This window comes from Mobula birostris, chromosome 14, assembly GCF_030028105.1.
Source record: "Mobula birostris isolate sMobBir1 chromosome 14, sMobBir1.hap1, whole genome shotgun sequence".
NCBI classification, from domain to species: domain Eukaryota; kingdom Metazoa; phylum Chordata; class Chondrichthyes; order Myliobatiformes; family Myliobatidae; genus Mobula; species Mobula birostris.
In genome coordinates this window covers 78,453,732-78,472,613 of record NC_092383.1, presented here as the reverse complement: position 1 = coordinate 78,472,613, position 18,882 = coordinate 78,453,732, and the positions used below count along the sequence as shown (strand labels likewise).

The 18,882-nt window shown below is 40.9% G+C and overlaps 1 protein-coding gene across 5 annotated transcripts in view; it reads right to left on the bottom strand.

Moving 5' to 3' along the window:
• The window catches only part of LOC140210002 (suppressor of tumorigenicity 7 protein homolog), a 146,914-nt gene that overhangs the window by 2,737 nt on the left and 125,295 nt on the right, over nucleotides 1–18,882 (bottom strand). For all 5 annotated transcript variants that reach the window (XM_072278723.1, XM_072278722.1, XM_072278726.1 and 2 more), the window contains one exon: nucleotides 11,272–11,411. In XM_072278723.1, the coding sequence (XP_072134824.1) occupies nucleotides 11,272–11,411 (140 nt within the window). The remainder of the gene's footprint in view (nucleotides 1–11,271; nucleotides 11,412–18,882) is intronic.

Sequence of the window (18,882 nt, the reverse complement as noted above, 5' to 3'; positions counted from 1 at the left end):
CGAGGAATACAACTCATAGATATGGACTAAAACTCTAAGATCTGAAAAAAATGAACTGAATATGCCAGAATATCACAGAATATTAGGTGTTATCGTTATTAATACTCAACTCTGTTTTAATTCTCTCCCTTTGGATGTTACACAGCTTGCAAATAAATTTTGCAGTGAATCAGGTGGGCTGAAAGAGAGCGAAAGAAATGGAGTGGAGAGGGAACACAGGAGCTGAGGCCCTGAAGGGTGGAGTAGGAGAACAGGAACCAGAGCCCCAGAAAGTGGGAAGTGAGCATGGCAGCAAACCCGAAGCACGTTACTTAGTGAGCTACATGCTGAACCACTGGGGCTTCAGAACAGTAAGTTGTGCATTATGCACAGGTCGTGTATTTTAAAGCCCAAGTTGGTAAGTGGAACATTATGTCGTGGGAAGTGAAGATAGAGAAGAAAGTATTTCAAAGGAAATGTAGATAATTTTTTCAAAGTGAAGAGGTGGGAGAATGATTTTAAATTGTTCTGAAGTAGAACAGAGAACATCACAGCACTGTAAAAGGCCCTTTAGCCCACAATATTGTGCCGCCCTTTTAACCGACTCTAAGATCAATCTAAAACTTCCTCCTGTACAGCCCTCCATTTTTCTATCATCCATGTGCTGATCTAAGAGTTTCTTAAATGCCCCTAATGTTGAACATAGAACATAACTTTGTTTCAATTGGAATTCTTCTTAAACAATAACAACTTTATTCCTTAGGCTGAAATGCATGTAAGAGCTTTATTTGAGACAGATACATGATGAGGCATATGGCGATGTGTGATGGTCAGCATGAGTTAAACTAGTGTCCAGAACCAGCAGGAACCCCTTGACCTCCTCTGGCAGGTCTGTAACTGAATCTCACTCCTAAATAAACTCTTGTTACACATCCATATAGAACTCCTGGTGTATCAGAAAGAAAGTGGAAGTGATCAATGTCCAATCCAATCTCACAGCACAGTGGAGATAGTTTCCGCTTTCCTCAGCCCTTCAGGTTGTATTAGGAAGATCCTAATAACAAAACATTGTAAAAAATACTCACTTCAAATCTTCCAACATCTTGGTCAAAATTGGAAAAAAAAAATGAAACCACAGCCACACTGCCTAGGTCAGGCCGCCCCTCTAAACTTAGTTGCCAGAGAAGAATGGCACTTGTAAGAGAGGCTACTGTGACGCAACAGTAACTCTGACTGAGCTGCAGAAGTCAGTGGCTGCAACTGGAAATGAACTTCATAATCTCCAAGATCTTGCGTAAAAAGAGTGTTTATGAAAGAGTGGCAAGGAAGAAACCCTAGCTTAAAAAAAAGGCATATCCTTGCCCATAAGGGCTTATCAAACCATTACTTAAAGGATACTGTAAAGACGTGGAAGAAGGTCTTATAATTGGATGAGATTAAAGTGGAACTTTTTGGCCTCAACACTAAGTGGTTCCTGTGGCATAAATGTAATACTGTGCATCAGCGAGGTAACACCGTCCGGACTGTAAGGTATGCTGGTAGTCCATGTTATGGGGATGCTTTCCTGCAGCAGGGACTAGAAATATAGTCAGAATTGGTGGGAAGATGAACGCTGCTAAATACAGAGAGATCCTGGATAAAAATCTGCTGGCCTCTGCCTCTGCCACATGGCTTTAGTCCACCTAAACAATATAAACACCTACATCAGGATGCTGTTCATCGACTATAGCTCAGCATTTAATACCATCATTCCCACAATCCTGATTGAGAAGTTGCAGAACTTGGGCCTCTGTACCTTCCTCTGCAATTGGATCCTCGACTTCCTAACTGGAAGGCCACAGTCTGTGCAGATTGGTGATAACATATCCTCCTCGCTGACGATCAACACTGGCGCACCTCAGGGGTGTGTGCTTAGCCCACTGCTCTACTCTCTATATACACGACTGTGTGGCTAGGTGTAGCTCAAATACCATCTATAAATTTGCTGACGATACAACCATTGTTGGTAGAGCCTCAGGTGGTGACAAGAGGGCGTACAGGAGTGAGATATGCCAACTAGTGGAGTGGTGCCGCAGCAACAACCTGGCACTCAACGTCGGTAAGACTAAAGAGCTGATTGTGGACTTCAGGAAGGGTAAGACAAAGCAACACATATCAATCCTCATAGAGGGATCAGAAGTGGAGAGAGTGAGCAGCTTCGAGTTCCTGGGTGTCAAGATCTCTGAGGATCTAACCTGATCCCGACATATCGATGTAGTCATAAAGAAGGCAAGACAGCGGCTATACTTTATTAGGAGCTTGAAGAGATTTGGTCTGTCAACAAATACACTCAAAGTCTTCTATAGTTGTACCTTGGCGAGCATTCTAACAGGTTGCATCACTGTCTGGTATGGAAGGGCTACTGCACAGGACCAAAAGAAGCTGCAGAAGGGTGTAAATCTAGTCAGCTGCATCTTGGGCACTAGCCTACAAAGTACCCAGGACATCTTTAGGGAGCAGTGTCTCAGAAAGGCAGCGTTCATTATTAAGGACCTCCAGCACCCAGGGCATGCCTTTTTCCTCACTGTAACCATCAGGTAGGAGGTACAGATGCCTGAAGGCACACACTAAGCAATTCAGGAACAGCTTCTTCCCCTCTGCCACCTGATTCTTAAATGGACATTGAAGCTTTGGACACTACCTCTTTTTTAAAAAATATACAGTATTTCTGTTTCTGCACTTTTTAAAATCTATTCAATATACATAATTGATTTACTTGTTTATTATTATCATGTTTTATTTTATTTTTTTTTCTCTCTGCTAGATTATGTATTGCACTGAACTGCTGCTGCTAAGTTAACAAATTTCACGTCACATGCTGGTGATGATAAACCTGATTCTGATTCTCAAGTCTTAAACTGGGGAGGAGGTTTATCTTTCAGCAGGACAATGACCCAAAGCGCACTGCCAAGAGTGGATAAAAATGAAGAAACGGACGTCCTTGAATGGCCCAAACAGAATCCTGACCTTAACACGATCAAATGTCTTTGGCAAGACCAAGACTGCTGTTCACTGCCGCTTCCCAACTAAGCTGGCATAGATTGAGCAATGTTGCAAGGAGGAACAGCCAAATCTCCCTCCATCACATTTTGCAAAGCTAGTGGAAACTTATCCAAAAAGACTACCAGCTGTAATACCTGCAAGAGGTGATTCAAATTAAGTACTGACCAAAGGGAGATGAATACTTTTGAACTGCTGACATTTCAGGTTTTGAATTTTTAGTTTTTCATACTTTACAATTTTCCCTGGTTTTTTTTGGTTCCTATTGTGAAAAAAGGAGCATGTGATTCACAAATAAAAATTCTCAGTTAAATTTATCAAAATCCCTGGTTGTATTATATAAACAAACGATTGAATACTTTTAGAAGGCACTGTATGTCAGTGATAGTTAACCAGATTCTGATTCCAGGTTGATCCTGGAAATGAGGGGGTTAGCTTATGAGGACAGACCCTGGGAGTATATTCAGTAGAATTTTTTAGAATGTGAGGAGATCTTATAAAACCCTACAAGATAATGAAAAGGATAGATGAGAAACCTCTCATCTTTAAATTCCTCAGTGTTATCATTTTTGAGGCTCTGTCTTGGGTTCTGCACACAAGTGCCATTACGAAGAAAGCATGGCCATCAAGAAAGTGAATCTCAGGGCTTGTGGATGGTGACATCCATGTACGTTGATCATGAATTTACCGTGAACTTGAACTTTCAGATTAAGGCAGGGAGGGTGTTCCCACCAATAGGTGAGACTAGAACAAGGGGACATAGCCTCAAAATTTGCGGGAGTAGATTTAGGATGAAGGTGAAGAGGAAATTGCTCTTCCCAGAGAGTTCTCTGCCTGGAGAAAGTGTCGAGGCCACCTCATTAAATGTATTGAGGACATGATTAGATTTTTGCATCGTAGGAGAAGTAAGTGTTATGGGAACAGGTAGGTGGAGATAAGTCCAACTACAGATCAACCATGATCTTAATGAATGGTGGAGAAAACTTGACAGGCCACATGAACAATTCCTACTCTCATTTCTTGTTTTTACAGGAAACCCGCAGTAAGAGCTTTGCTTCAACTTAGTAGCAGCATTAGGATTTGAAAGTACAATCTTTGATCAAGCCTCACCCAGGAGGGTGATCATGTACTTCAAAGTAAATGCTCTTTTAAGAAGTCCAAATGGTAGTACAGTAATCAAGAGAATGACTGAGCACTTATCAGATGTCCAAAATTAGGGACTATTAAATCTAAAAATAAATCAGGAGAAACCTCGATTCAAAAAGTGTGACAGCATGGAACTTTCTACAACATGCAGTGGATGTGGCAGGTCATAAATACAGCTAAACAAAGGGAAAGATAGATAATTGTGTGGGAGAATGAGGTATTGAAAGATGCACTGATAGGATTACATGAAATAGTATGCAAAGATACGGGGACACAAATAGTGGCAGGGGTCTACGGTGTAACATGGTTACTTTTGCTTTCAGGAGGATAAGCAGCAATATTTGTGAAGAGGTGAAAAATATACATTGAAATGATTTTCACTGCTCAGGAATGGTTAACCACACTTGGCCATTTTGTTTCATTGATGTGTGACAACTGCGAAACATGCTTCAGGTGTGCTTTTGAATTACAGATCACTGCTCGTCTGACTAGTTTGCATTAATTCCAATGAGTCTGATTGCACCTTAGGGAAAAGAAGATTAAAATGAAGAGTTTGCCCTGTTTGGAAATAAATTAATTTGTAACTAAAACACCAACAAAAGTAAGACTTTCTGTGGAATGGCCCTTGATAATGCCTTGCCTGATATCTAGGTGTTAGGAAAGCATATTGATCTCAGCCAAGAAAAACTGCTATTCGAAGACTTAGTCTTAACCAACAAGCTGAATTTATAAAGTAGCATTAACGTATTAAGTAACCCAAAACATTACACAGCAGCCTTATCAGACAGCACTCTGCACTGAGCCAGACAAGGAAATATTAAATCTGTGGCTTAAAGCTTGGTCACATAGCTATGTTATGCAGACTGTCTCAAAGGCGGAAAGACAGTCAAAAGAACGACAGCTTTAAGGGAGGGAATTCCAGAGCATGGGGCCTTGGCCATTGAAGCCACGGCCTCCAAAGAGAGAGTAATTAAAATCAGTGATGCATACCAGGCTAACATTGGCAGCACAGTGATTTCGGAAGGTTGTAAGGGGTTCCAGAGCTAGGGAGGCAAAGCCTTGGAGCGATCTGAAATTCTAGATGCGACTTAACAGGGAGGTTAATGTGGGTCAATGTGTACAGGAGCAATGAGTGAAATAGGCTTAGTGTATGTTACATAAGGACAGTGTTTTAAATAAAGTTAAAGTTTACGACGGCTGGTCAATGGCTACTCGGGCAGGAATGTGTTAGAACTATTGGGTTTAGCAGTGACAAAGGCACAAATGAAAATTTCAGCCAAAGAGCACCCTTTATTGAAAGAATTACTCATTGACATATGTCCTGAACTTGAACCTCATTGAGGATTCAGTGCCCAGACCATGAACTCATAGGATGGTGCAACAATAAATTGCAGAAGATGGACTATGTCAACCTCTTGTTGCAGCTATCCAAATTGCAGTGTCAGTTATCCTATTAAACCAGTGTTTACACCTGAAATATTTGTCCCTTGAAGAATGTAAATAAAATTGAGGATTGCCAGAAAACTTTTCTATGGAGAAAACAGACAAGACTTATAAAAGCTAAGCAATTGAAATAAGATTGAAAGAGTGCAGGGATGTTGCCAGAACCTGAGGACATGAGTTAAAGGGAAAGGTTGAACAGTTTCAGACTTTATTCCCTGGTATGTAGAAGATGGAGGGGAGATTTGACAGAGGTATACAAAATTATGAGCAGTATAGATAGGGTAAATGCAAGCAGGCTTTTCAACTGGTTGGGTGAGACTACAACTAAAGGGTATGGATTAAGGTTGAAAGGTGAAATGTTTAAGAGGCAACATGAGAGGGAACTTCTTCACTTACAGACCATAAGGCATAGCAGAAGAATTAGGTCATCTGGCCCATCGAGTCTGCTCCACTATTCCATCTTGGCTGATTTATTATTCCGCTCAACCCCTTTCTCCTACCTTCCTCTAACCTTTGATACCCTATTTATTAAGAATCTATCAACCTCCACCTTAAGTATACCCATAGACTTGGTCTTCACAGCTGTCTGTGGCAATAAATTCCACAGATTCACCACCCTCTGGCTTAAGAAATCTTTACTCATCTCTGTTCTAAGTGGATGTCCCTCTATTCTGAGGCTGTGTCCTCTGGTCCTAGACTCTCCCACTATAGGAAACATCCTCTCCATATCCACTCTATCTTGGCCTTTCAATATGTGATAGGTTTCAATTAGGTCCCCTCATTCTTCTAAACTCCAGTATGTGCAGGCCCAAAGACATCAAACACTCTTCATATGTTAACCCACACCTGGTACCATCCTGGTGAACCTTCTCTGGCCTATCTCCAATGGCAGCATATCTTTTCTTAGATAAGGGGTCCGGAATTACTCACAATACTCCACGCAGTCTAACCAATGCCTTATAAAGCCTCAGCATTACATCTAGCTTTTGTATTCTAGCCTTTCTTCTTTCTACAAAAGTGCATGATCATGTATTTCCCTACACTACATTCCATCTGCTATGCCTTGGCCCATTTCTGCAATCAGCAGACACTGCTTCCCTAACACTATCTGCCCTTCCACCTATCCTCGTATGGTCCACAAACTTGGCCATAAGGCCATCAATTCCTTCATCTAAATCACTGACATATAACATGAAAAGAAGCGGTCCCAACACCGACCCCTGCAGAACATCACTAGTCACAGGCAGCCAACCAGAAAAGGCCTACTTTATTCCAAGTCTTTGCCTGCTGCCAGTCAGCCAATCTTCTATCCATGCTAGTATCTTTCCTGTAATGCCACAGGCTCCTACCTTGTTAAGCAGCCTCATGTGCGGCACCTTGTCAAGGTCCTTTTGAAAATCCAAATAAATAACATCCACTGACTCTCTTTTGTCTATTCAACAGAACTGTCAGGCAAAATTTCCCCTTAAGGAAACCATGCTGACTTTGGCCTATTTAAAATGCGTCTCCAAGTACCCTGAAGCCGTATCCTTAATAAGACTCCAATATCTTTCTGTCCACTGAAATCGGGTCAACTGGTCTGTAATTTGCTTTCTTCTGCCTCCCTCCCTTAGCAAGTGGAGTGACATTTGCAACTTTCCAGTCCCCAAGAATCATTCCCGAATCTAGTGATTCTTTTAAGATCATTACTAATGCCACCACAATCAGAGGGTGGTGAGAGTGTGAAATGAGTTTCCAGCACAGGTTCAATTTCAACATTGATGAGAAACCTGGATAGGTACATAGATGGGAGGGTTACGGAGGGCTATGGACTGAGTACAGGTTGATAGGACTAGATGGGCTGAAGGACCTGGTTCAGTGTTCTATGACTTTATGACTAAATTCATTATGCACTCAGTGGCCACTTTATTAGGTACACCAGTACATCTGCTTATTAATGCAAATATCTAATCAGCCAATCATATGACAGTAACTCAATGCTTAAAAGCATGCAAACATGGTCAAGGAGTTTAGTTAGGGGGAGAAAGTGTGATCTAAGTGACTGATCATGGAATGACTGTTGGTGCCAGACAGGGTAGTTTGAGCACTTATAGAGTTTACAGACAGTGGTGTGAGAAACAAAAAACACATCCAGTGAGTGGCTGTTCTGTGAGCAAAAACGCCTTATTATTGAGAGAGGTCAGAGGAAAATGGCCAGACTGGTTCACGTGTTGAAGCTATCAGGAAGGAGACAGTAACTCAAATAACCACGCTAACAACAGTGGTGTGCAGAAGAGCATCTCTGAACATACAACACATCAAACCTTCAAGTGGATGGGCTTCAGCAACAGAAGAGACAGTGTTCTAGTCCTGTACCTAATAAAGTGGCCACTGAGGTTATACTACAGTAATTATCCAACTGTAATGGGATTCATACTTAAAATAAACAGATGGCCTTACTTAAACCTGTTCACGTGCTGGTACACTAACTTACCAGCCCTATCACAGTTGTTTCATCCAAAGCATTCTTTTGTACTGAAATATGTACTTATATTTAACAGAACTTAACTGTTAATGGCACAGAGCAAAGGAGGCCATTGTTTTCCCATTAATCACAGAAGGCCTTGACCTAAAGAGTGCAGGGACAAACCAATTATTCTATGCTGCATTATGTGCGGTAATGTCATTCCACAAAACACGCTCGCAAAAGGCAGTGGGAGTTTACATGATTCTGGTTCCCTGCTCCCGACACTGCTCTGGTTAGTTTCACACTGGCTAACTAGTGGAGTCAGCACATTCTAGAAACTTCTCTTCCTCTTTACCCACCCTCCCACCCCCTCTGGATTGCAGGACTCAGCTATTAACCACCGCTGCCACCCTGCTCTTAATACTCCCTGTGAAGACAGAAGATTTATTAGAGAATTACCCACAGCCACACATACATTGACCCTCTGTTTTATTTCACACTGCGATTCATATTACAACATACGCTGAACATTGCTAAAATATTGGCATCTATACTAAATGTAAACTCAATGGTATCTTCTTGCCGTTAATACTGTGAGATGCTGGCTACTGCTTTAATGTATAAAGCAGTACCTTAATTGATTTTTCTTTGCTAACAATCCACATCAAACTCTCAGCAAGCTCCAGAATGGCAGCCCATGCCAGTTCCATGTATACATTCTTACCCATGTATACACTTCCATGACTGAGTCGTATTTGAGTTAACTGGCTATACCCAGCAACACAAAACAATCCACCCTGACCCACTGTAAGAATAAAATACAAAAATGAGTAATTTCACAACCAAAAAATCATAAAGCAGCTTTGTAACCACACCATATCTAGATGTGAATGGTAGTAGACAATTAAATACATGTTACAGGGTTTATTCCTATTTTCCAATATATTCCCATGTTCCAATATATTTCCATCTTTAAGATGCCAAACTACCTCTTAAACATGCTTTCTTTCCCAAGATCACTGCTTACCCAAAAGCATTTTCTCCAGCCTAACCCTTCAACTTTCTTATTGAAATCAATCAATCCTAGTTAATTTACTCATAGCAGAGCACCTGGGACAGAGAGTTCCAAAGGTCCAAAAATCTGAAGGGTCTTCTTTCTATTTCTGAACCATTTAGCCTGAGACTGTAGCACTCTGGTTCTACGCTGCACAGATGCAGCAAGATACCCCTGTACAACTATTCTAGGCAGAAAGTGAATTTTTAAAAAAAATTCAGATACAGTGCAGAAAAGGCCCTTCCAGCCCTTCGAGCCACACTGCTCAGCAATCCCCAATTTAATCTGAGCCCAATCACGAGACAATTTACAGTGGCCAGTTAATCTGCCTTTGTACTGTAGGAGGAAATTGGAGCACCTGGAAGAAACCCACGCAATCACAACGAGAATGTACAAACTCCCTACAGGTAGCAGTGGGAATTGAACCCAGGTCTATGGAATTACAGGAAAATCTAATAATTAAAGTAATGAACAAGCAATTCAACCTGATAATGACCCTGGGAAGTGTGACCAATAGAGCCATACTTTATAAATTAAAGCAAAGCTTATTACAAAGCAGTAGCCAACATCTCACAGTATTAAACAGCAAGGAGGCATCAGTGAGTTTACATTTAGTGTGGATGAAGCAGTCAATATTTTGGCAATCCATAAACACAAGAAATTCTGCATACGCTGAAAATCTTGAGCAACTCTGGCAACATCTGTGGGAGTTATTCCCCTCAATGGATGCTACATGACTTACTGAGTTCCTCCAGCATTTTGTGTGTGAGACTCAAATTTTGATCAATATTCAGTGCATGTTGTAAAGTGCTTTACAGAGTGAAATAAAACAGAGGGCCAATGCACGTGTGGCTTTTGGTAATTCTATAATATGATGGGGAGACTTGGGAGATGGAAACTGAAACATCTAGATTAGGAAATGATTTTCAATCTAATACCAGAATTCTATGCAAGATGTGGAGTGAAAACTCATGAGTTAAAAACAAGAGATTCCGCAAATGCTCAAGAATCTTGAGCAACACACACAAATGTTGGATGAACTCAGCAAGTCATGCAGCATCTACAGAGGACAATAATTAGTCTACATTTCAAGCCAAGACCCTTCATCAGGTCCAGGTCAGTCGAAATGTCGACTATTTATTCTGCTCTATCGATACTGCCTGACTTTAAAGCTCAAAGTAAATTTATTATCAAGGTATGTATATGTTACCATATACTACCTTCAGATTAATTTTCCTTGTAGACATTCACCGTAGAACAAAAACACAATAGAATCAATGAAAATGCAGGAGAAACTTAGCAAACTTTAGTGTATCTCACCTCAGCCTTGAACTGATCACTGTACACAACCTATGGCTCTATAACTCATGTTCTCAGTATTACATATTTACTTACCATCATCATTATGTGCCACGTTTTATGACGTGGGTAATCATAGTCCATGACCATGACTGCTCTTAGCAAATTTTTCTACAGAAGTGGTTTGCCATTGCCTTCTTCTGGGCGGTGTCTTTTTAAGACGGTGACTCCAGCCATTATCAAGACCCTTCAGAGATTGTCTGCCTGGCGTCAATGGTTGCATAACCTGGACCGATGATATGCACCGGCTGCTTGTACAACCATCCGTTACCTGCTCCCATGGGTGACCTGCAGGCTAGCAGAGGGAAGCAGCGCCTTACACCTCCTTTGGTGGAGACGTATCTCCACCCTGCCACCCAAATTTACTTATGTATTTATTATTGTGTTTTTTGTATTTGCAGTGTTTGACTTCTTTTGCACATCGGTTGCTTGTCTGTCTTTGTAGATTTTCATTGATTCTGCTGTATCAATATACTTCGTGTTAAGTTTAATTTTGATAAATAGCTGGGACAACACCAAGAGTGCAACGGCCTCTTCTTTTTCGAAATTACAGAAGTCAAAATATTACCTTTACTTTTCCCTTTCAGATGCCGGTAATCTCCTGTTAGTTTAGTGCAAGGGTTCCCAAACTTTATGCCTTGGGCCAATACCATTAAGCAGGGGTCCATGGACTCCTGGTTTAGTGATTCAAATTTCCTATATGATTTCAGCTGCCTGTTTTCCATGATATACTTCAGAAAATATGGTATGCTCACAAGCAAGACGTTAAGGATAAACAGCTGGAAGCTCAGATAGGAGTACTTACAGCTTTAGCAAAGACCCCCATAAGTTCTGGAAACTGGTGCGTGAGAAGTGCCAACATGGCAGTGAATGAACACAGCCCGGCTGTGAACAGGATGAAGAACGGGAGCTCCTTCTTTGGATACACTGAAACTTCATGGAAAGCTGAGGAGATGGAAGCAAAGCAAAAACAGTAATTCATTTAAAAAATGCATTTCAATTTGCTTCTTTGACTAACGTATTCTGTTTATAAACAAAGACATCTGGCCATAGGGCTGAGTTACATTAAGAAGGCTCATTTATTGCCCATTTCTAGTGAAACCTAAGGATGGAACGTCTCAGAATCAGATTTATTATCACTAATTTATATAATGTGCAATGTGTTTCCCGCAGGAGGACAGTGAAGTCACCCCAAATTAATTAAGTTGCAAAAATAAATAAAAAGTTCAAAAAGGATGAATGAGGTAATGTTCATGGACTGGAAATCTGATGGCAGAGGGATGAAGTTTTTCTCAATCAATGAGTGGGGGCTTTCAAGTTCTTGCATTTCCTCATTGAACTAGTTTAGTCCTTGGGATGATGACTAGCAAGTACAACTCACCAACAAACAAATATAAAATTATTTCAGCTTACAACTACTGCTTTCTGTGGAGGAGAGACCCATTCTTCCATCCAGTATGCCTGGAATAGGGCTCCTCAATGGCCTATTTCTGGTCTAATGTCCTTTAGACTTGGAAAACTATTACCCTTTCAAAATGTAAGTATAAAATCGCAGTCAAACAAATACTTATCCTTTTATATTCCAGAGAATACAGGCTGAGCTCATGCAATTTCTGTTCATAACCTAACCCTGGGAGCTTTGGTAACATGCTGTAAATCTACAATGTCCTTTTTCCACGGCCAATTAATCCTTTTAGAACCATACACAATATTCCAGATGTACTTAGGACTTTACAAAATGGTAACAAAACCTCAGGCAGCAACTCACAAATGCTGGAGGAACTCAGGAAGTTAGGCAGCATTAATGGAGGGAAATAAGCTGTCAATGTTTTGGGCTGACACCCTCCATCAGGACCGAAAGAAAGAGGATAGAAGCATGGATGAAGTGGTAGGGAGAGGGGGGAGAGTGAGGAGCATGCACAGGCAGGGGAGGGGGTACAATTACCGGAATTCTGTTGAGAGGGTTTGGTAGATAGGTGGAGTGGGGGTGGAATGGGAAGGATGTGAGAAGCTCAGATATAATAAAGGGCTGAAGAAGATGCAATCTGACTGAAGACAGTGGAACACAGAATAAAGGAAAGGAAGTGGGGAACCAGTTAGAGATAGGTATGGTGATGTGCAGGTTGTGAGGCTCCTGTACTTTATTTACTAATCCTCTAGTTATAAAGGCTAACACTCTATCACTATTATTCATTAGTTTGTATGCACAGTCACTAATAAAGGATATTGGTGGCCTAGATTATTTGTCAGCCACTTGCAAAGTAATACACACAAAATGCTGGAGGAACTCAGCAGGCCAGGCTGTATCTATGGAAAAGAGCAAACGATTGACTTTGAGCTGAGACCCTTCATCAGAACTGGAAAGGAAGGGGAGAGGTCAGAGTTCACAAGTGGGGCTGGGAGGGGAGGAGAGGAAGTAGTACAAGGTGGCAGGTGATGGCTGAAACCAGGAGAAGGGGAGGGGGATAAAGAGTTGGAAAGTTGCCTAGTGAAAGAGATAAAGCGCTGGAGAAGGTGGGGGAGGGGGGAGAAGAAATCGGATAGGAGAGGACAAAAGACCGTGGAAGGAAGGAAAGAGGAGGAGCACCAGAGGGAGAAGGTGGGAGGGTAAGGAGATAAGGTGAGAAGAAAACAGGAATGGGGAACGGTGAAGGGAGGGGGTACAATTATCGGAAGTTCGAGTAGTCAATGTTCATGCCATCAGGTTGGAGGCTACCCAGATGGGACCTCCAACCGGAGTGTGGCCTCAAAGAAGTAGAGGAGGCCATGGACTGCCATGTCGGAATTGGAATGGGAAATAAAATTAAAATGGGTGGCCACCAGGAGATCCCACTTTTTGCAGCAAAGGGAATGAAGGTGCTCAGCCACCCATTTCAATTCTATTTCCCATTCCCATTCTGACATGTCAGTCCATGTCCTCCATACACTAATCCTACAATAATCCGGTTTTGTTTTCATTCTTCCCACATTTTTTCAACTCTTGCCCACATATTAGGGGCGATTTATAGCAGCCAATTAACCTACTAACCAGCACATCTTTGGGATGTGGGAGGAAACTCGAGCACCTGGAGGAAACCCATGTGGTCACAGAGAGAGCGTGCAAACCCCTACAGATCAGAATTGAACAAAGGTCGCTGTTGCAGTGAGGCAGCAACCCCACTAGCTCTAAATCAGATCACTGTACTAAATTTTCTGCCATAAATCATTTCTCAATGCAAGCACAAAACAATTCCTGGTGTGAGCCACAGTCATGTTCTGGTCTGCGGTACTACCATATCATAATCAGAATCTCCCTGTAGATTGCTATGATGGGAACACAATCAAATAGGAACAAATTGTTTCCATTCCTTTACCCTCTAAACAATACGCCACACACACCTGAAATGTTGACCTGAATCTTATCTTCCAGATGCCAATGAACTGATTATTTATGTCCAAGACTATTGGATTTCTTTTGACTCCTTAATTTTTCTTGATTGCATGAAAGTATCGTCTCATAATCGCTGATAAAATTATAAATTACCTTCAAACCATTTTTCTTTTCCATTTCTGGTTCAGGTATTTTCAGAGAAAAACTGAATATAATAGTGGGACATAATTTCAAAGTCCACAATCAGGTTTAATTGTTCTAACTGCTTTCTGGCAAATAGACAGATCTGTGGGGCAGGAAGATTGCACCTGGGAGCTGGGTGAAAGAGATGGTGAGGGAATGATAGGGTGTGATGTAGATCACATGTCTGATAGACTGGGGCAGGACAGAGGATAAGGGCAAAGCCTGGAGAAATAAATTGGTATGTGGTAGTTTGGTCCAAATGAGGAAGAGTCATACAATTCAAACTGAGGGTGCAGAGGGAAGGAAGGGATGATCTTGTGTGTTTTGGGGAATGGGACTGTAGTCATTCAATTTAATATGCAGCAACAAATATTAAAATATTTAAATCAGAAATCTAGCTTAAATTTTGAAACCTCCTCAACACATGCTTTATTGTTTGAGCCTCTTTACTTTCACTGGCTTGTGTTCTCTTTTCCCCTTCCCCCCATCCTTTCTTTTTTGACACCTTTCTGGAGCCAAGTTAAACAATGAGCAACAAAGTGACTGTCTAGATCCTTGACGGAAGTAGGCTACTTAGGCTACGTCTACGCTACACCGGATAATTTTGAAAACGCCGGTTTCGAGTAAAAACGATAAGCGTCCACACTAAGCGTTTTTCAATATACCTCTGTTTACACTAACACGGATATTTGGGCGAATCTCCTCTACTGGGCAAGCGCAGGACACGCACAGAAAGCAGGCGAAGAGAAAACGATATACTTGGTGCGCGTTTGTCCAGCTACAGAGTAGAAAAACTTAAAAGGAATTGCTCTTGGCTCTCGTGCAGGAGGACTTAAAACTAAAAAAAAACAAATACTGGAAGGGTCTCGGCCCAAAACGTCAACTGTACCTCTTCCTAGAGATGCTGCCTGGCCTGCTGCGTTCACCAGCAACTTTTATGTGTGTTGCAAAAAACACAGCAACCCAAGATTACTTAATTTTCAGATCATCAAGGTTTCTGACAGATAGTCTTAATGGGAGAGCATAAACCATAGCGTGTATGAACTACTAGATGTTTCCTACCTTACTGCACTAACTTAAGATGTTCAATGGCAGTAGAGGCTTGATGTGATATACAGATGCAGATTACTTCTCTTACAGTTCAAGGCTGGTGTGTTAATAATTGACCATAGTAATCAATATTGAAGATGAATGTAAAATGTTGAGACCCACAACACCATATCACATAGTACCAACCCAGGAAGGCTTAGGTATATTATTATTAAATTAAAAAAGTAAAAACAATGTCCATTGGAATTTAACTAGGGATGTGTGGGGCAATACTAAATAAGAAGAATAAGAATAACAGGAGCCATTACAGGAATAGTGAAGCAGAGACTTCAGATTGAGATCCATGAATTTTTTTTAAAGTATGTTGAGCTGATTGAGTTGTAAACAAAAATCAAGTTGGCTCTAGCATTTTAATTAAAACGTATAAAGGACAGAGGTGAGGTGTTTTGGTTATTAGGCGAGACCAGAGAAACTGGGCCACCATTCTTCCTTTCAGGAAGAATAAAGAGGTGATCAACTATAAATTTTCAGAATTATGGGAAGTTTAATAAGTAAGATTAAAAAATAAACTCCCTGTACCTGTCAACAACAATAAAGTGAACAGAAAACTTATTTTTTGGGGTATATAAACCTAGACCTAAGACAATGGAAATGTTTAAATAGGAATGGGGGATAAAATGCAGCTAAAGAAATAATTCTTTCATTAAGCTAGCATAGGCACAAGAGCCAGTGCTTATACAGTGCTGCAAGCTAAAGTATTGTGAGCTATGGTGATGAGGTAGTGGTCTATATTAAACAGGAAAGGACATCATGAGGCATTTATACACCTCTCCCTAATGAGAAAAATGTATCTGAACTACTGGCCTGCATTTCATTTTCAGTGGTTAAAATGGCTACACATTCAAGAAAAATAAATGACAGAAAGATCAACATCGTTTTCTTTTACATATTTGTCTATGGTTGCATTTTTTAAAATGTAGGTGTTTTAGAAACGGGGACAGTGGTGTAGGGCACCACAATTTACTTTTCAAGAAATAAATCTTCTTTTAGCCATCATGGTTAGAATGTGGATATCTATGACATGTAACAAAGATGTGTTTAAGGGGAAACAATGAAAGTGTAAAAGAGCGAAAGGAAAAGATGTGGTGAGGCAGTGAGATGAAGCTTGTTGAGAGGAGGAACTTTTGAAACAAGGATCAAAGGAGTCAAATGGCCACTTTCTGAGCGTTGAATTATACATCAGTTGATGATGGTGTTTTTGTCTGGTATGAAGAAGTTCACAAGCATTTTCTATTGAATCTCAAGATACTGCTGCTGCACTTTCATTCTCGATCAGTAAGCCGATTCCAAAAATATTCTTTCTAAGCACTGAGATTAAATTCTTAATCAAGTGACCGTATGACTCAATGTCTCAGAAAGGAATTCATTTTTTGCCAGCCAGTCACTATTTCAAAATAAAAAATACAGCTTCCCAACATGTTTTTTGTAGATGGCTCTGAAAGTCATCCTCAGACACACACACACTCAGCCACAGTATACAAGCAGCAAGAGCTGAGCAACTGTTTGAATAAAAACAAATATAACCTTTGAACACCGAGGCTATAGCAAATACAATGTATGGTTAATACAGAAAGTACCCCCGATCTTTCCTGTAGTGTGTACCTGTGCCCTGAAGCATTTCCTTTACAAACTGAAGCACAGCACCCAGCTCCGGGACTGATAAGGCACAGTTTTTAAGCTTCATAATAATACATTAAGCATTTAAAATAACCTGGGTTTTACGAAGGCACCCCCCACCCTGAATTCTACCTCACTCATTCAGCGATTAAAATGTTCACTTAGCTGAGCACAATTTTACATTCAACAGTAAAACCAAAAACCCTTTTACTGCTGCAGTATGCCAAGAATTTTCAACATGAATTGTCTCATTTTTTTTTACTTAATTACTAAAGAAAAATTCAAAGCTAAAGCTTTAGATATTATCGTGGAAACTGCATTTATCAGTCATTTCTTCCGAACTTGATAAACTTTAACTTTAACTGTGTCCTTTCATGCGGGACAATCCAGAACTAGGGAGAAGTGGACCAGAAGCCAAGAGAGAGGGGAAAAGTAAAGGTGTGCAATCAAAAGCAAGGTTGAATTCTGAGGAGATGTAAAAGTGAGGGAAATTAGGATGGACTTGGGGGCACATTGTTTAAAAGAGCAATGTGCTAGCAGTGTGCACTGGAGTTGAGGAATGAAGATGTAATTCTAAAATAGATGCTGGAACAAAGGCACCTGGTGATATATGTACAAACAGTACTGTGCAAAAGTCTTAAGCACATGTATATACTGCCCAAGACTTTTGCACAGTACTATAGTAATTGCCTGTATTGCATTGTACTGTTGCTGCAAAAAAATCATGACATATGTGAGTGATGATAAACCCGAATTCTGATATGGGTTTCTATTGTGAACTGAGAGTGTGAAAGAGGCAGAGAGAGGGGAATTCTGGTTGGGAAAAGGGGAAGGGAGAGGGGAGGGAACGTGAAGCGCCAGAGATATATTCAGTAATGACCACTAAACCAAATTTTGGAATCAAATGACTTGCTTGGTACCTCAGGGCTGGGTGTGTCTGCACCAGCACCACCCCCTTGCTCCTGACACTCCTCTGCCACCTGTCCCACTACCCTCCCACAGCGCTCCAGCCTCACCATTCCCAACATCCTTTGCTCCAGCCAGATTTATAAACGCATTTTCCACTCCACATTGACAAGTACAGTACTGTTCAGAAGTCTTAGGCACCCGAGCAATATATATGTGCCTAAGACCTTTGCACAGTACTGTACTTTGTTGTATATGGGTTCTGAAGGGTATTACAAAAGTATGTGGGATCTAGGCTAAATGTATAAAGTAAAAGACCTAGAGTCATAGAGCACTGAACTAGGCTCTTTGGCCCATCAAGTTTATGCTATCATCCAACACCCATTCAAAATATCCTACATTCATCCTAGTTTTTATTGTCGCCACATTCTCATCACCTCCCCTTAGATCCTACCACTAACCTACACACCAGCGGCAATTTAATATTGCCCAATTAACTTATCAAACCACACATCTTTAGATGTGCAAGGAAACCAAAATGGTCACAGGGAGAATGTGCAAATTCCGCAGTCAGCACCCAGCGTCAAGATTGAACCTGGATTTCTGGCTTTGTGGGGCATTCACTGAGACGTCCACTTTGTGGCAAATCAAGAAATAGGGATTTAAGACAAACAGGAGTTGTTTTTTTTAATGTTAGAAAACTCTTCCTCAACACTACAGGTAGACACAGTCAATACTTATCAAGGAACTATCAAGGGTAGATTGCAATGCAGGGTTAAGATTAAAGTCAGATTATCATATTAAATGGAAGAGCAGAAAGTAACCTATTTTTTATGTTCATTGTGTCCAGTTCAGGGCACTGTGGAACAGGAAAAATGTGAAAGCTTTAGACAGGATACAAAAGAGATTTACCAAAACAATTCCAGGGCAGAAGGAGTATGTGGATAAACTAGAGAAGGTGGGATCGTTATCCTCAGAAAAGGGGGGGATATTGTGAGATCTGGTTGAGCTATCTTAAAATCATGGAAGGTGTATATCAGAGTGATGAGGAAGTGTTCCCACTGAAGGAAGGGTCAAATCTAGGCACAGTCAATGAAAGCGAGTAGCCTGGAATACACTGCCAAGGGTAGTACGAGACAATTGTAGCATGAAGCTGAGTAATTTTCCAAAAGGAAAGAATTTACAGTGCTAAAAGGAAAGGAAATTAGTTAAATTACTCTAATGTACAGC